Source organism: Lycium barbarum, chromosome 9 (assembly GCF_019175385.1).
Source record: "Lycium barbarum isolate Lr01 chromosome 9, ASM1917538v2, whole genome shotgun sequence".
Lineage (NCBI taxonomy): Eukaryota > Viridiplantae > Streptophyta > Magnoliopsida > Solanales > Solanaceae > Lycium > Lycium barbarum.
This window is the reverse complement of record NC_083345.1, coordinates 26,088,586-26,106,263: the sequence shown is the minus strand read 5'-3', so window position 1 is coordinate 26,106,263 and position 17,678 is coordinate 26,088,586. Positions and strand designations below refer to the sequence as shown.

Here is a 17,678-nt window from a genome sequence, read left to right as displayed (position 1 = left end):
AAGTTATTATGCTTGTCTTCTTGCAAGTTGCAAGATGCAAGATGCTGGATTATTAATTTGGTATATGTAATGTGGTGTTGGCGGATTTGTATGCTTGCACAAGTTGTTAAGCTCTTGTTTTGCTATTTATATGCTATTATGCTTGCAAGTTTATGGTGTTTTCTTGGTTAATGTCTGGGTTATAAGGCTGCAAATTTAGGATCTCATTATTTTTTGTTATGTTTACTCTAAAACTGAAATGAAATAGTTATTTGTTTAAATTTTGAATAAACCGAACAAATCGATTTGTGTAACCACACCGAACTAATAAAAAACGAATAGAATTGAACCTAGAATGGATCGAGTTTGGTTGAGAATTTTAGAAAGTCGAAGTTCGAAATTTCAACTCGATGATGGCCAAAACTGAACCGAACCGATTCGTGCACAGGCTTAATTGGAAGTGAGTATTTGATTTCATTTACTAGTATTAAGCTTTTGGAATGAAATAGATTCATAGTCGGAATGCAAGTTTGCACTGTTGGTGGGTTTGAATTAGTCGTTTTCTCTTCTTTATTTTTCCTTTTTTTTTTTTTTAATGGAAATGATTTTGCATTGTCAAGGTGAACGAGTTGTGTTATGATGTTTTCTGGTGGTGGTTATGGATGACGGTCTAGTGGTGCAACAGCCGACGACTACTGGCTAGGGTTTGTGCAAAAAAAAGATTTGAAGAAACATAAGAAAGGAAGATCTCCATTCTCCAAAATCCCTAATCTTATGGGATTTGTTGAAGGTTACATATATTTTGTTATAAGACTATTCCCAATTTTTAAAAAATGATAAAATAATTAAGTCCTTAAATTTTCTTCACTAAATTAAAGTCTCAACACTAACCCCGGCCATGCCAGCCCCAAGAATTTAAAAAGTAGTAAAGAATAATTTTTTCCTAATCTCTACTAGATTCGTCTTTCTTTTGCTTGTTTCATTTTTAAATCAGAATCACAATGTATATGCATTAACACTCTGTTTAGAGCACGTATCATAAGAGATGAAATAGAAAAGATAAGATATAATTTTTTTTTTAAAATGTATATCAACTTTAGTTGACATCCAAACATGAACCTTAAAGGGCGAACAGTATTGTTTAATGGGCCGGCAAAAGTTCATTTACATGCTCTTATTTTTAGATTATTCCTTTTTGATGGCCCAACCTGTCTTGTCCTGTTCATTGTACGTGTAGTTTAATATATCTATATCTTGTATATCCACACGAATGGATATGCATTATTGTAGCACCATGAACAAGTGTTATAGAATATGTTTGTCACACAAAAGCTAGATATGATTCCAGACACATCCACGATTTTGTTAATTTTACTAATGATTTGTATTTTTCTGATTCAAATATTAGAATAAAAACCGGTTGGGCCTCAACATCTTAGTGTTAGCCCAAGTTAGGATACACGGAAGTCCATTCTGACCTTAGCCCATACTCAAATGCACTTCATCTAGGAGTTTTTGCTTCAAATGCACTGGTCTTTAATTTTTGCACTCATATTTGTGGTCTTTAATTTTGCTCCTGCTTCTCATTTAATGAAAATATCCATACCTATTTGCTTCACATAAGTTCTGTAACATTTTTATCTTCAAAAATTGTACTTTTGCCTCGCTTAGCAAAAGTTTTGGTAGGAATTAAGTTATGCGGCATAATTTGTGTAGTATTTTCCGATTATATTGAGTGTTAAAAGTTTTGTCGTGTTCGACATAACTTGTGTGATGTTATGATACATATGCCGAATCTAAATGTAAACTTTGCCTAGCTAAATCTAAACTATGTCGTGCCAAAAGTCTGAATGACAAAAATTAAAGAGCACCCCGAAATAGGGGCATTTGTGAGAATGACCCCCTTCATTTATATTTGGGACATTGACATATATATACAAGTGCTAACAACTATTTCCAGGATTTTAAACAAAAGATTAGACTTAGCAATTGTTCCCCAAAAAGCATACAGCAGGTGCCCAAATTTTAATTTTAACAAATACTACACGATTTATACACCCACTATCCACTGGATTGTTTACTTTGATCCTCCATTGTCCCATCACCTCTAAAATCACCAAATTTCACCACTACACCACAAAAATCCTTTCACTTCATCAATGGTAAAATCTCACAAAATTCCAATCTTGAAATGACGACTAAACTCGGATCTAAAACTTTAATAATTTATTTGAACGGGTGTGATTGAGATTCGTTGAAAACACCTAGACGAAGCTATATAAAAATTATGAAGAAGATTGGAGGCAAATTCGACAGGATTGGAGTCAAAACATAAACGGGAATGAGTCACTGTCATATATGTATATCACATTGTATATCATGTATATCAATGATAATCACTCGGTATGTCACTGTATTTAGATTGAAATAGGTCAGCTCAACGGAGAGACGAAAATTTCCCAAGATGCTGTTCTTCGTCTTCAACAAGTTCTTCGACTTAGCCTCGAATAATCGCAATGTACCAGCAAATACCCAGTTCAGCGAATATCGAAAACTATACGTGTATGGAGTGTATTTGCTACTAAACCCAAAATCTCGCAACGTATTGTAATTTTTAGAAAATCTCGCTATTTCGTGTAAAGACAGGGCATATGTTTTCTCTGTCACATAATTTTTCCTATTATGAATGTAGGTTGTATTTATGCTGATGATAAATTGCAACTAGGAAGTCATTTCATCTGCATTTTTTTCAACCAGACAAATTGTCCAATTATTTCGTGGTATCCACTAAGTTGTAACCTTTCGAATTCGATAAATACAATTTGATGATGTAATTACAAATTCACAATGAATGAAACAAAAGAAAAAAACCATCATTTCTAATTAAGTTGAAGTTCATCCACACCACTTATACAAACTTTTATTTTAAAAATGAGACATATTTGCATTATACTTGGCCAAAAGAAAGAAATTATTCTGTCCAATGAAGCACGACTTTGAAAATCATTATCACCAAAGCATCTCAGAAGTAACTAATAAGTCACCTCATGCAGAAGGTCAATCAATGATGTACAAGCTAAAATTCTGGATACAAGCACACTAAAAGATGTTACATGATGAAGAGCATAACCCTTTTTGTTTTCACTCCCCATCATCTTGAGGGATCAATAGTGATTTACCACTTACCCTTGTCGTGTCTCGAACCTCTAATCTACTGGTTTGACGTGGAGGATCTCTACGACAAAGCCTCACCTCGTCAAGAGCATAATACTCTTCTCGCATGAGAGCATTACACATAAAATACAACAACATACACTTATCAATGAAACAAACAGGAAACAAATAATTTATCATTTTCACACTACGAAATAAATGAAACGAACACTCGTTTAGAAAGAAAATCGGATGTTCAAACATCAGTATCCTGATTCTGAAGATACCACAAATTGGAGTGGGTCTGATAAGTAAAATGTCTCTTCCGACTGTCCAGCTCTACACACTGATCTTTGCTTGTAGTAGCTGCATAAGAGACCATAATACATCCATGCGATGCAACGTTCTATCATTCTGCCCCTACAGAAAAGGTAATAACATAGATTGAATCAAGAGTCGTGCAAAATCAAGAAATGAATTAGTCAATAAGGGTCTGTTTGGAAAGCCACCCGGTAATTGGAATTGGTGTAATTACTAGGGTAGTAATTACACAACTGTGTAATTACAACGACCTGTTTGTTTGTCATAATGCAATTACAAGCGTGTTGTTTGGTTGCACAAGTGTAATTACCCAGTTTGTTTTATTAAAAATAAAATTATCAAAAATTTAAAATTAATATGAAAAATATGTGCCTTCATAAATGATATTAAATTAGTTATTTAATAACACATTGTTTTTTGAAATTATATTAATTAATAATCATATATTTGTAACTAATATTATAAAAAATATTTGATATATATTTTTCAAATTAATAAAATTTTAATTTTAATTAATTATAAAACTTAAAAGCAGACTTTTTTTGTGAAAACATTATGGATGGGATGTTTGACAAAAAAAATAAATATATAATGCCATAATTTTATTCAAATGTTTGACAAAAAAATCTATCAACTGTAAGTGAAAAAATAAACAACATGCAAATGTGAAATAACAAGTCAATAGTACTAAAGCAAATAATTAAAATCGAAAATATAACCTACATTCAAAATCCAAGAGAAAAAGTTTAACATAATACTCTTATGTCAAATTTCAACATTACATAAGTTCAATGTGACTTAAGTAAATATAATTCAAAAGAAAAGAAAAATAAAGTCTATAACCTCATTCTACTTTAATAACGTCACTCATTATATGCCAAGTTTGTTAATGATTCATTCTTTCTAATATTAAGAGGTGTAGTTTCAAAAACCAAAAAAAAAAAAAAAAAAGGAGCAATTACATGGAATCACAAAGTAAAGGTTAGGATTGAGAGTAGGGATCTAGTAGCTCAGTTGGTTGACTACCTGAACTTTCACCTTATTGGTGAGGGTTCGAATCCCCACGTTGTAATCCCTCCCCCATTCCCCCCCCCCCCCCCCCCCCCGCAACTCCCTATGTAATAAACAAAAAATTTAAAAATAAAATAAAAATAAAGGCTGGTATTGAGAATAAAGGAAATGAAAGATAAATAATATAAAAAGAAAAATATATTTTAAAAAATAAATATAATTAAAAAGTAAAAATAAAAAAGATATTAAGTCTATTGGCAAAAAGGATTACACTAGAAGGATTATTTGTAAAATCATTAGAAACATTTCAAAGCAATTAGTATGAAGCTGCATAATAAAGCATCATCAACTTTCCAATGATGTGTTGTAAAATTTTAGATTAAAACTTCAGATTTCAAATGAAAGGTTCATAAACAATTTTTCTCATAAAAATGTGAAAATACATATTTCTTTTCATCTTTCATTGATATGCTTAAGAGCTAGATGACCCACAGTCCAGTATCAACTGTATCAGCCTTTATATGTTGATACGACTCCTTTAAGAGAGGATGGGGAACCACACAAACTTAAGTAGATAGTGGATAAAACATCTTGCTGAGTACCAAGATCCACTACACGTGAACCAGCTGGTTCTACTTGAGGTCGAGAAAATATCATATCAATAGTCAGGATTGTACCTCAACCACAAAACACATACGCGTCCTCTCACCATAAGCGTCTGCCAGACCTTTTAAAATTGTAAGACCCAAGCTCCGGATGGCTTCGGTTATGTCAAGGAAATGGCTGCCGTCTTCGAAGATCTGCATTCGTTTCACGTAATGATAAATGTTTCATCCCTTACTGTTTCACCAAATAGTCTAACAAAAATTTAAGGCGCCAGAATTCACCATCAAAATTAACTGTCCTTACTTCTACAAGCATTTGACCATTCATGCCTAAGTTTTCAACCCTCATAGGACAAACTTTTTGGTCATTTCCAACTTCGACTGCCCAGCTTGAACCGTGTTCATGGGAGGAAGATCCACAGATACCCGATTCCTCGTCAACCAGCTGTAACATGTTCAACGCAAAGTAAATTAGTGGAGATAATTTTTTAAACAGAAAAAAGAAAATTATTGGTAACCGGAACCATATAAACTAGCTATTTGCTCAGCCGGTTATCGCCACAACAGAGCCATGCAACAGAAGCTTAAATTAAGAAACACATTAAAGCACTTCTCATCCAATAATTATTTCTAAAGGAATTTTGCCAAATAGAAAATAGAACTAAGAGAAATGAGAAGAGGCAAGCTTGCAGAAGAGCCAAAGGACCACACATCTAAAAACTGACCATGTAATTTCAACAGTATTTGCTCCACCCTCCCCATACCCCTGTATAAAAAATGTCAGAAAATATTGGTTTTCCTTTAGCCATGATTCACTTCCAACAAGGTAAGCAACCTTGATCAAATTGCCATAAAATAAAGAACAGAGATTTCCATCAGCATTTAACTGCATTTTTTATCCCACCCCTCCCCGAACTTCCAATTAGGAAATATAAAATAGAAAAAGAAAAAGAAAAATATGTCAATTACCAAGGATAAACGATCCCGTTTACAATTTACCAAACCTTTTTTCAAGGAAGGGAGGTATTTGGACATCATTTTCAATTACCAGGCTTTACTTGGCATTAGCAATTCAAACCATGTGAATTTTTTTTTAAACTGGTAACTGTAATTCAAACCATGTGCATTGAGAAATAAATTACTAACCATGCAAGAAAAGCTCACCTTTGATGCTGAACACTTACTTAGCTTGTCAGCATGCTTGGTAACATTTTGCATGAAGAGCATGTGTTTGATTGTTCGTTCTAGAAGTGAGTCTATACTGCACTGTGGTATCATCCAAAAGTTTCAGCACATCCGAATAAAAAATTAAGCAACTTCAGAATAAGGAAATATAGCCTATTAGGTTACCTTAGAACCATTTGGAACCAGGTCGCGGAGCTCCTTGATGCGATCTTGGATTAATTGTCTATCCCTGGGTCTAGGTCGGGAACTTTCACCAGGTCTAGCCCTCTTTTTATGCATTTTAACAGGTTCACTACCTCTGCTACAACTGGTTGATGAAAACCCCCTAGAAGAACGCATACTGCATGCACCTGATGAGTTGAAGCTGTTCAATGTTTCTCGATCGAATGAATAGCCTGTAGAACTGATTGTGCCGATATCAATGGTACAAGGTTCGACACTTATTTCAGTGGCCAAGGGGGAATCAACAGATTTACAGAATGACCTGACACTGATACAATCATTGTCATGGCGGTTAACATTAGCTATTACTGCTTCTAGAAGATGCTCATTGCCAGTGTTGCTCATAAACAGACTGCTGGTGCCAATCCCCTCAAGCATCTCAACAGCCATTTCTTCACGGTTCCCTAAACCCCAGTCCTTGGAAGAATTCCCTTCCTGGAATACTGGCCCTAGTGCTTCATACAGCTCATAGCCAGCACAGAACCTGAAAGGTTTGTCCATTGTATAATTACACTCGGTCTCAAAACCTAAATTTTTCTCAGCACATTCATCTGGATATGCAGTGGGAAGATCCGACAAACCCAACACTCCTTTATTTGGCTCAGGTCGTTCAGTGACTTGTCCAGCATCATATGAAACACTACCATTACTTAAATTATTTCTAAAAGTTGGCTCAGTTTTATCTACTAAACCCTTTCCCAAGACTCTCAAGTTGCTAGTTTGTCCTTCAAACTTTGGATCCTTTTCTGCCCACATCTGCCCTTCCTCTTGGTGTTTTGAAATGGAACTTTCACAGCTTGGCGGAAGCAGATTTTCACAGTCATCAGATCCTTGAACTGCAGTCTCATGAAGTACTTCATTTGGGTGACTTCCAGGTTGCGAGAAGATTAAAGAATGATCAACAGATTTTTCAAAAGATGTATATAGAGGAGACCACATATTTCTCCCATCTTCACAAACATTTCTACCTAGATTATTTATGCAGTCTTGAAAAACCTCTGAAACTGAGGTTCTTGTTGATATCTCTGACTGGAAAATGTAACAACATCAGATAAAGGAGCAGATGATCTGTGATAACAGTAATTCGGTGAGCAATAGTCAATTTACCATGCAAGAATTTTCCATGCTGTTCTGCATTGAACTCTGCAAACAACTTGCCATCAACTCCTGGAGCTCAGAAAAGACATCTCTAATATGCTTGACCACCCTCAAATCCTCAGGGATCTTCTTTGACAAAACAATTGAAAGAAAATAAGATTTGCAGACAAGGCAAAGCTTGTTACTGGTAACTGCTGTAGAGATCAATAAATAACAGACATTCACTGGATGATGTTAACTAAGCTAGAACTGATCAAACTATTAGTTGGAAATTCATTTTGCAAGGTGATGAATTTTAAAATGGAAGTAAATGACGCATTGAAGGCAGTCGAAAATATAGTGACACATGAAATTAAACAAATACTCCCTCTGTCCCAATGTATGTGGCACACTTTCCTTTTAGTCTGTGCCAAAAAGAATGTCACCCTTCTATATTTAGAAACATTTTAACTTTATGAGATGATTTACAACCACACAAATATCCAAGGCTTATTTTGGACCACAAATTTTAAAAGTCTTCCTTTCCTTTTTTAAACTCCGTGTGTAGTCAAATGGTGCCACATAAATTGGGACAGAGGGAGTACAAGTTAAGAGGACATCAGTGACAAAATTGTCATAAACATATTAAAAGAAAAAACTGAAGGAAATTCTATTTGTCATGAACTTAAGCCATTTATAAATCTTAAATAATGAGGCTGATCATCTTACACTATCCAAGGATCCAAGTTGTACAACTCCATGTGGAGCAACAGCAGCAACAACAATGGTCTGCATTCAAGAAAAAAGGTTTCTTTGAGGCCCCATATTATGTAGCCAATAAAGTTCATGATCAAATTCATACGATTGGAGATGGATAAAGTTAAAGTTCAGATTGAAAAGTAAAACTATCTTCATAAACTTCACATGTGCAGGTTAGCATCAAGAAGTCAGTTGATGCAAGCCTGGATCTAAGATGATTCAGCAGAAACATTTAGAAGAAAGGTTGAATGAAAAATATGGTTTGAGTTAGTTGGAACTAGAGTTTTAAACAGTAACTGCAATATCAAATTATGTTAAAAGGAGTTATAACAGAAGGAATAGGTATCACACAAAGGTTGTAGAATGCTAACATAATTTGTATGCTGATTCTAGTTGTGTAGGAAGTAAGCTTTGTCATTCTTGGTGGGTGTTAATCATCTTTAGAAATGTCAAAACGCCCAGGGACTACTGACACGTACTTTTTGAAATGATGAGTATCAACCCTCACACATGTTTTAGTTGCTTAGTTTGTTTTGCCAAGCATGTCAATCCTATGTCAAGATTTTGTTGACTTCCAGTCCTTGCGTAGGACAATGGATGATGGACTCTCAAGTAAAAAAATGATAACTTTTAACTTTTTCCGGAAAGTTCCATGTCATGAAAGAAACACCAGAAAGATCAGAAGCTGCTGTAAATAGAAGAATATGGTGTGAGACATATGCATCAGAGGTGAAGAATACATCAAACACCAAAATAACAAAAATGAAAGAGATTCTAATCCAAAAATAGATGTTTATTGTTGCTCTATTAGGGAACAGAAGTGATGCCAAAATCTTAAACTTCCTGACAATTTCCACATATACAATGCACATGCATGACAGCTATATCACCACGGAAAATATTACAACTGAAGGATCAGGATAGTTAGCTTTACCTTAATCCCAGCAGAAAATTGAGCTTGCCACCCATCACAGTGCTGAAAATGAAAAAAAAAAATCATAATGAATAACCGTATACACAAGATACATCTATTAATTCCTCAAATTTCCATTACATTTTCAATCTTAACCTTACACGTTAATATCAATAAGTAGTCTAATGGGCCAAACTTTTACTCTATCCACCATCTAAATAGTTCAAAAAGTAAGTCATTATACAGTTTTGGATCTACCAGTCCTAAAATAGTTCATATTGACAATTCCAATGTCTATATCGCCCCCAAGTCAATGTATATGTAACATTCAAGATGCATAATAGAAAGCATATTGTTGCGTCTGAATACCTAAATTCATCAGAAGCATGCTACTTGCACATACTAAGAAAAAATGGTTCACCTCAGGCGCCAAGCTGGTGATAGCTGCACCTTTGTCTGCTGAAACCCATAGATGTTTTCCAGTAATTGCCACCTGCCCTACAATACTGTCCAAGGAGATAGTTAGATATTTAATTAGCATAATCCATAAGTCCTATTTGTTCATTTTGGAAAGAAATCATTAGAATCATACATGAACATATTGTCTTATAAAGAATTACCGCGCCACTAATGACTATACTCTCAGACTTTCTATTAAAGCTTGCATGCGAAAATAAATCAATCTCATGCAGCAACAGATAGCGTAACAAGTACAATTTCTTCAAGGGAAATATTTCTTTGGCTAAAGCTTTAACACCACTAGAAATGACAGCATGAACTAATTAGATCATAAACTTGGTTCTGGTCATGTATCATACCCTTCGCCAAGAGAATAAACATGATAGGACATCTTTGCCACAGCTACTCCAAGTCGATTGTTGGAATAAGGTCCATCATGAAGGTTGCCTGCTGTACTACCAGGAGATATTTTCTCTGGAAACCCATCATTATCATAGTAAGCGTCCTCCCAAGTCAACATCCTACAATAAAATCCACATGATAAGAGACGACAGGTAGTTCTTTTATACTTAAATACATTAAAAGGCCAAGTTATGGTGGATTACCAACCACAACTAAGAAATCTATTCATCTCAAAGAGACCTCATACTTGATAAAATCAAGCTTCTAATAAGCTTCAACATCAAGGTTTCATTCATATAAGTCTCAGGAGGCCTAATTCGGATTACAGATTTACCTAAAAAGGTTACCTTCATATGTTTACTCTGTACAAATGCACTAATATTGTTGGAGATAAGAGTTATATTTCTAAAACCACAAATAATGGTCTCTCGGTGTTATGGCACAAAAATTTCCTGCAAAGGGCAGTTCCTAGCTATTATATGCAATCTTTGATTTCTCGGTTAATGGGGAAGCTACTTGAATCTTTATATTCTGAACCTCCTGCTAACTGAGAAAAATAGATTTTGCACTTAGATTCCTTATGTGCATTTCGGAGTTGCATACATCATATTAGATTCTTTTTTCTTTAAATGAATATGTAAACACAAGTTGGATCATTCCCACAATAAATCTGAAAGAAAACACCTTTATCATTTTCTGGCTAAGCTAATGAAAGTCCAGAGTCGATTAGAAACAATAAGAATGGAAGAAAGCAAGTCTACTAATATAAGCCTCATTAAAGCATGTCATAGAAAAATATATCTTGTTTCACTTTTACCAAAAAGAAATATCAGTTACAGGAGGAAGCTAAGAACTTGATGAAGGAGGCAAAAGAACTCACATTCGAGCTCGATGTGTGAGCTTCCAGAACACAGCATACTTCCAAGGAGTGTTGCAGCAAAGGCTCCTCAGTGCTTGTTGCAGTTGGCTTGCCATATTCTTTCAAAAAATTTAACCCCCCCCCCCAACAAACTCTCAAAATAAACCCAGTCCTAAACCCCAAATAACACCTAAACAATCCCCAATTTTCTTCCCTTGTCACCAATACCTAACTTCCTCTGTATGATCCTCTCCCTGCCTGCTTCCTTCTCAACCCTGCTCGCCGCTTTATTGGCGGTCCTATTGTTGAAAGAAGCAGCATCCCATCATCTTTTCCCATTCTCAACTCTTCCCACAACTCAAAAACCAAACCCCACACCAAAAAAATATCAAATCTTGATTGAACCAACCAACCAACTCTATTTAGTTATTAGCAACACAAAATGAAACCAAGAATCCAAGAAAAACAATACCCACAAACAAAATTGTACTATCCATGCAAGTTCCCACCACTTTGGAATAAAAATCAAATCTTGATTGAACCAACCAACCAACTCTGTTCAGTAATCAGCAACACAAAATGAAACCAAGAATCCAAGAAAAACAATACCCACAAACAAGATTGTATTTTCCATGCAAGTGTCCAAACCAAACAACATTCTTGAACAATATCCACTTGGTAACAAAACAAAACAAAAAAATCAAATCTTGATTACCCTATAAAGACTAACAAGAACAAGAAAGCTAGCTACAGTTGGCTAGCAAATTGATACTTGATCTAGTATAAAATGACATTAAGACCTCAAAATTTGAAGTGTACTAAGTGTAGACAAACAAAAGGAAGAATATTAGGCTACTTTTATCAACAGTAAGCTTTCTGAGAAGAGTACCTACGGCGTTTAGGAGTTAATTTTTGAATTGCAACATTTTTCTCCATCACTGTTTCAAGATTTTGAATATACTGCTTGTTTTGTTTCTGTTTCTTGTTTTAAGTTGAAATGAAAAAAAACTACTAGGAAAGTGTACAGAGAGCTATGTATGGGCTATTTGATTTTGATTTTGATTTTGAACTTGTCTTTATATAATAGTCTTAAGGAGCACATGCACCCATAAATGGGGAGTAGGGACTAGGGACCCCTAAATAAATCTGTTGTTAGTTAAAAGTGCAGTATGGATACACACCATTATGCCCCTTGATATGCTATAATTTTCATTGGTCTTTTGATTATTATTTCTTTTGGTGTTGAGCGAGAATAAAATGAAAGGGTACTATGGTAGTATAATTGATTCCAATTAATTTGTAACTAAGATAAGTTAGTTCATTACTGGGGAACCTGACTAATGAATATTGAAAGAAAAAAAAAAAAACTAAAGAATATTGGCTTGTATATACCATTTGGATTTGAACTCATAACACTATAGATTGGTAAAAAGTTATTTTGTAACGGCGACTGAAATGAATATACATGTACAAAATACCTAAAGATCCCCTAAATTATATTTGGTCCTAATTATCCCTTATACTTGATTTTTCTATAATCCCTTATATTTGATTTTTTTTATAATCGTTATCCCCTCAAATAATAGTTGGCCTTAATCATCACCCCCATATACTTGGCTTTTTTATAATTTTTACACTCAAAAGAAAAATGATACAAGAAGGAAAAATTGGTAGCTTTAATGGAGAAATAGAGAAGACATATGGAAGGAAATAATCATTGGAATGACTAAATATGTAAGGAAATGGCATTTTAATTTTTTTTACACATCAGATTAATATGATGTGATTGTTAATTTACACTCCCACACACCGAACGTCATTTAAAATCACTTGAATTATAGAAAATCCAAATATATGGGGGTAATTAGGACCAACTATTGTTCAAGGAGTTAGCGATTATAGAATAACCAAATACATGGGATAATTAGGATCCTGCATAGTTTAAGAGGGATTTGAATAAACTGCGTAAAGTTTAGGAGGGTTTTTTAGTATTCTGCCATATACATAACATGTGTGAACAAAAAATTTATCGGATTAGTAAATATTTATTCAAACCAATTCAACTATGATTAAATAATTTAATATAACAAAAATATTTGTTAATTAATAAAAATGTAAGTACAAATACATATCATATATCTATTTGTTTTGTGTGTTGCTTCTTCACTGCTAACTGCTCCTTAGAACGGTAGTTTTTTTCTTTTCTAATTCTTTATTTCTTTAACTATTTATAGAAGTCATGATTGAAAAAGAATAACAAAAAGGGTTTTTGAGATAGTCCACTTATATGGCAAACAATATGATGCCAAGGCTTATGAAAATGCTACTTATCTTCCCATCAATCTATCCAGAACAAACCTATGAACTTACCCTCCACCAGGCCTTTTCAACAATGATTTCTACTGCTAAAAGTTGTGACATCTACTCACCTCCCATTCCCATTGTCTCCCTATTTTTAATTTCTTCCTCTATTTTTGTATTTAATTGTATTTATCCTTGTGGAATTTTAACTGTTAATTGGTAGCAAATCAGAGCTAATTCAACTCACATATGGCGTTTACATCGAATTAAATAACTTTATTTTATAATAAAAAATCTAAATAAAAATACATATTATTTAATTATAGTTAAGTGATAGATACGTGTAAAAAAAAGATACGTACGTTGTATTTGTTTGTTTAGAGTGAACAATGAGGATGTTTGGTATGGAGAAAACATTTTTCATAAAATGCTTTTCAATTTTTTCATGTTTGGTTGATTGAAATAATTTATAAACAAGCCGTAAAGTGAGGAAAATGACTTCTCTAATGAAAATAAGGAAATCAAGTTCGTAGATGGTATTCCAAGCTCATTGTATCCTCCCTAGGCCCCAACGCTTCCAACCCCACCCCTTGTTCAACCGACCCCCTGCCACTCCTACCCCCCTCCCCCCTTAGTGTTTTCCTAGATTACATAAAAATGATCTTGGGGTAATAGTTATTTGCTTATACGTAAAAACATCAACAATTAAGCAAAAAAACTAATACTTTTTTTTCAAAAAGAAATTTTCCACTAATATATTTTGTTAAGAGAATACCTATTCTATAGCAAATAGAAAGAACATTACTTATAGACATATAGAGAGACACAATAGCCGGCATAATTTGTTTGAAATTGTAGTTCAGTAATGACAAAGATTGACATATAAAACAAAACATATTTGTTAAGCTTATTCTAGTTGTACCACACCAACTCAACACTATAACAAGATTCCTTTAGCAATGTAATCGCAAGCCGATTGTTACCATCGATGTCTAATCATTATTACCATCTTCAGTGGCGGAGCTAGCCCTTCGGGCGTGGGTTCGGCCGAACCCAGTAGCTTTTTCGAATCATATATTTGTATTAAAATTTTTGTCAAATATGTACAAATTATTAATTAAGAACCCAGTAACTTTAAATAATAAGAACCCTGAACCCACAAGTTTCGAATCCTAGCTCTACCTCTGACCATCTTTTTCTCAATTTTTTTGGGTACCTAAAGAATGAGATTGGGTGTAGCAGTAAACTTACCGAGCCAACGAAAGAGAAAACAACAAAACATGTTTTGGAATTAAATAAAGTTTGAAAATGATTGCATGCATAACCATCAATTCTAATTGCAAAGGGCTGCTCAATTTGTCAAAAATAGTTTAATGAAATTTTCATTTAATTGTGGTTTTCAACAACCGCAACACAACATGCATGCAATTTAGTTGAATTGACGTGCTAACGCTAAAGATATAATATTTGGAAGCTTTTTAAATTGCGTGGCAAGTGCACAAATAGCCGCTTGAAGGATTGTTGTTTAAAATATAATCAGATTTTACAAATTTTAAAATTTTTAGTTACTTTGAAAATAAATTTAAAACTTGAGCTCTGAAGTTTTAATTTCATTCCTTCGGGTATGACACATTGAAACTAGCCAAGCCTAACTTCAGTCATTCAAGTTTGAAGTTTGAAGTTTGAATCATAATTCAAATTCAAAATTGAAGCTTCTGAAGTTTTAATTTTTGCCAGCTTGAATTTCAAACACGGGTCTGAATATTTCAAGCTTTGGCTGTTCAAAATTTCATTTACGTGGTCTGAAGTTCTTTGATCTGCTCACATATTAAATTAGGGGCAAATTTTCATTTGATTGATAAATGACGAGACTGATACCATTGTTAAGTTTCTATTGTAACTTTCCGCACATCCTTATACTTTTGCTAATTAACAAAATTAACACTTCAATGATACAACGTTCATACAGAGTCTATTGGTGGCATGAAATCATTGTTCTTAATTAATTTGTCAAAGAATTCTCAACTACCATATAAAGTCTATTGGTTATAGAAATGAATTCTCCACTATATACTGTAAGATTTTCTTACTATAAGATACTACGATCATATAGGACTTCAAAACCATTAAGGCACGTGCACATTATATCCAATTAATAATTATATATATGTATGACATTGTTCATAGTCAATGAGTTCTCAACTTCCCTAAGTCTACCAGTGATATCCACCATGCTTAGATTATAGGACTTCAAACCTACTAAGGTATATCAAGCCAATTACCAATGAATATTGGAGTCAAGTTGTCATTTGAGAATGAATAATTAGTAAATATAAGGAGAAAAGCGACGAGAATGATGGTCATATTTCCTTCTACGAAGATCAAGAGCCGATTTAAGAAAATAAATTCCTTAAAAATAAAGAACTTAATTTGGTACGGAGGTTTTCCAATTTTATCATGTTTAGTTTGTCAAAATGTTTTGGAAATACTTTTTTTAAGAAAATAAATTCCTTAAAAATAAAGAACTTAATGGAAGTAAGTAAAACAAGTTCATAAGTGACATTCCAAATTCATTGTCTATTCCTCACCCTCCAACGCCTCCAACTACCACCCCTTAAACATCTATCTACTACTTGAACTACATATATACACTATCATAAAAAATAGTAACTACATTAATATTTCACGTCTATATACTAAGTTGAACTCCTAAAATCACTTCTAAATCGGAGAAGATCATCCATATAAGTAATATTAAACACTCATAGTATAAAAGATATTCGCAAAATTAGTTCAATCTATTTGTAAAATAATTATAAGTAAATGAAGATAATAATTATTAATAGATCAACCTAATAAATATAGGAACCAACATACGATGACAAGAAAATTCTACTACAAGTATAAAAATAAGTAAATTGTCAGTAAATATACCATTCAAACAGTGGCAGATCTAATGTATATTGTATGTGCGATTAACGAAATTATTAACTTTTATTCAAATCCTATAATTCAATTATTATATATTTACTAAAGATCGTTATAGGAATCTTTAGTATCCACTTTTAAATTCAAACACATTACAAAAATTGATGAGTATACACGAAAATAAGAGCGATCATGAGTGCAAAAGAGAAAAGAGGAATGATGCCCCTTTGCCCCAATTTTATCTACAGATCTCTACTTATTCAATTGCTTATGTCTTAATTCATGATACGGTCTCTCATCCCCATATGAGATAAGCATTATGTAACGGTGCACATGATAATAAACAGATAAATAAAGTGTTTGGTGCGGCTATTTTTTTAAGATGTGATTTTGCACTTGGATCTGGTAGGCCATCCTATTTTGATCATTCCTGCAATAATCTTGCTTTATTTTTTTTTTTCTCATGCACTCAATTATATTTGTAAATTGGGAACCAAAATCATCCCAAGTAGATTCTGAAGCTATGCTTTTCAATAGCATGAAATCTGAGGCAGTGACTATTTAGTCTTCTTTGTCATGAGTAATTGTTTGATCTTTGTGTATCTCAAGTCAATTTTGTCAGGCGTTTTTTTCCTTTCCTTTTGCCTTTTGAGTTTCTCTTTTTTTGGAATTTCGAATGTTAAGCTCAGTTCTTAAATTATTGTTGCTAGTAAAGAATTAAATTTGAGATTTTGAACTATATATATATATATATATGTTACAGTTAGTGATGGAGACAGAATTTTTACTATAAGATTCAAAATATAAAGAAGTCAATATATGTAAAGAAACAAAGGTAATTCAGCATCTACTATATAATATATACATAGAATATAATTTTGACTTCGTATGTACGTGTATACTTTTAGTGAAGGGATTCAGATAAATTTTCTTGCACCCCCATGGACCATGGTTACAGCTTGTTTTGGATAGTTGCCTTTTTGGAAAATATTTTTGGACAAAAGTTGTATGTTTTGATTAAACGATACAATTGAAATTTAGTTTTTTTTTTTCCCAAGAATCTTGATCCATTCAAACAATTATAACATTATATAAATTTTTGAACAAATGGAATAGTATTTAATATGAACAGAAAAGTAGGGCAACCAGCTGCGATACTTTTTCCTAAGACAATTTTTAATTTTCATCTGGATCTTCAAAGCAGTAGGGTATATATCGATCGTAGAAAGATGATGATTGATTAGTAGTTTTATTTAGTTTTCCTTTACAAGCAAAGTGACAATTGTAATGACAACCTAGAAAAGGAACAGTACCAACATGTGGACCAATCCTCCTACATATCTGTCAAACTTTCGATCATGGTTCATGACATGTACTTTGAATTACGTTCTCATTTACGTGTTTCTCTTTTTTTCTTTAAGATTTTTAATGACATTATTGGGTTCAACCAATCCAATTAACATTTTATGATAATATCCACTTTAAGCTAAGTTCATATTTTTTT

At 33.3% G+C, this 17,678-nt stretch overlaps 1 protein-coding gene across 2 annotated transcripts; it reads right to left on the bottom strand.

Annotated features, from left to right (window-relative positions):
- Positions 1 to 2,833: 2,833 nt before the first annotated feature.
- LOC132610643 (transcription factor EMB1444-like) lies at positions 2,834 to 12,011 on the bottom strand. Of its 2 annotated transcripts, XM_060324961.1 has the most exons (11): positions 10,967 to 12,008; positions 10,044 to 10,205; positions 9,647 to 9,731; positions 9,247 to 9,288; positions 8,283 to 8,342; positions 7,584 to 7,700; positions 6,420 to 7,505; positions 6,234 to 6,335; positions 5,374 to 5,514; positions 5,142 to 5,264; positions 2,834 to 3,552 (listed from the first exon to the last, which is right to left on the bottom strand). In XM_060324961.1, exons 1-11 carry the CDS (start codon positions 11,059 to 11,061, stop codon positions 3,472 to 3,474), a joined length of 2,094 nt encoding a protein of 697 aa, XP_060180944.1. In that variant the 5' UTR covers positions 11,062 to 12,008; the 3' UTR covers positions 2,834 to 3,471. The 2 variants fall into 2 exon arrangements, with proteins under 2 accessions (XP_060180944.1, XP_060180945.1); XM_060324962.1 differs by lacking the exons at positions 2,834 to 3,552; positions 5,142 to 5,264 and having other exon boundaries at positions 6,254 to 6,335; positions 10,967 to 12,011.
- Between the last annotated feature and the right edge of the window lie 5,667 nt (positions 12,012 to 17,678).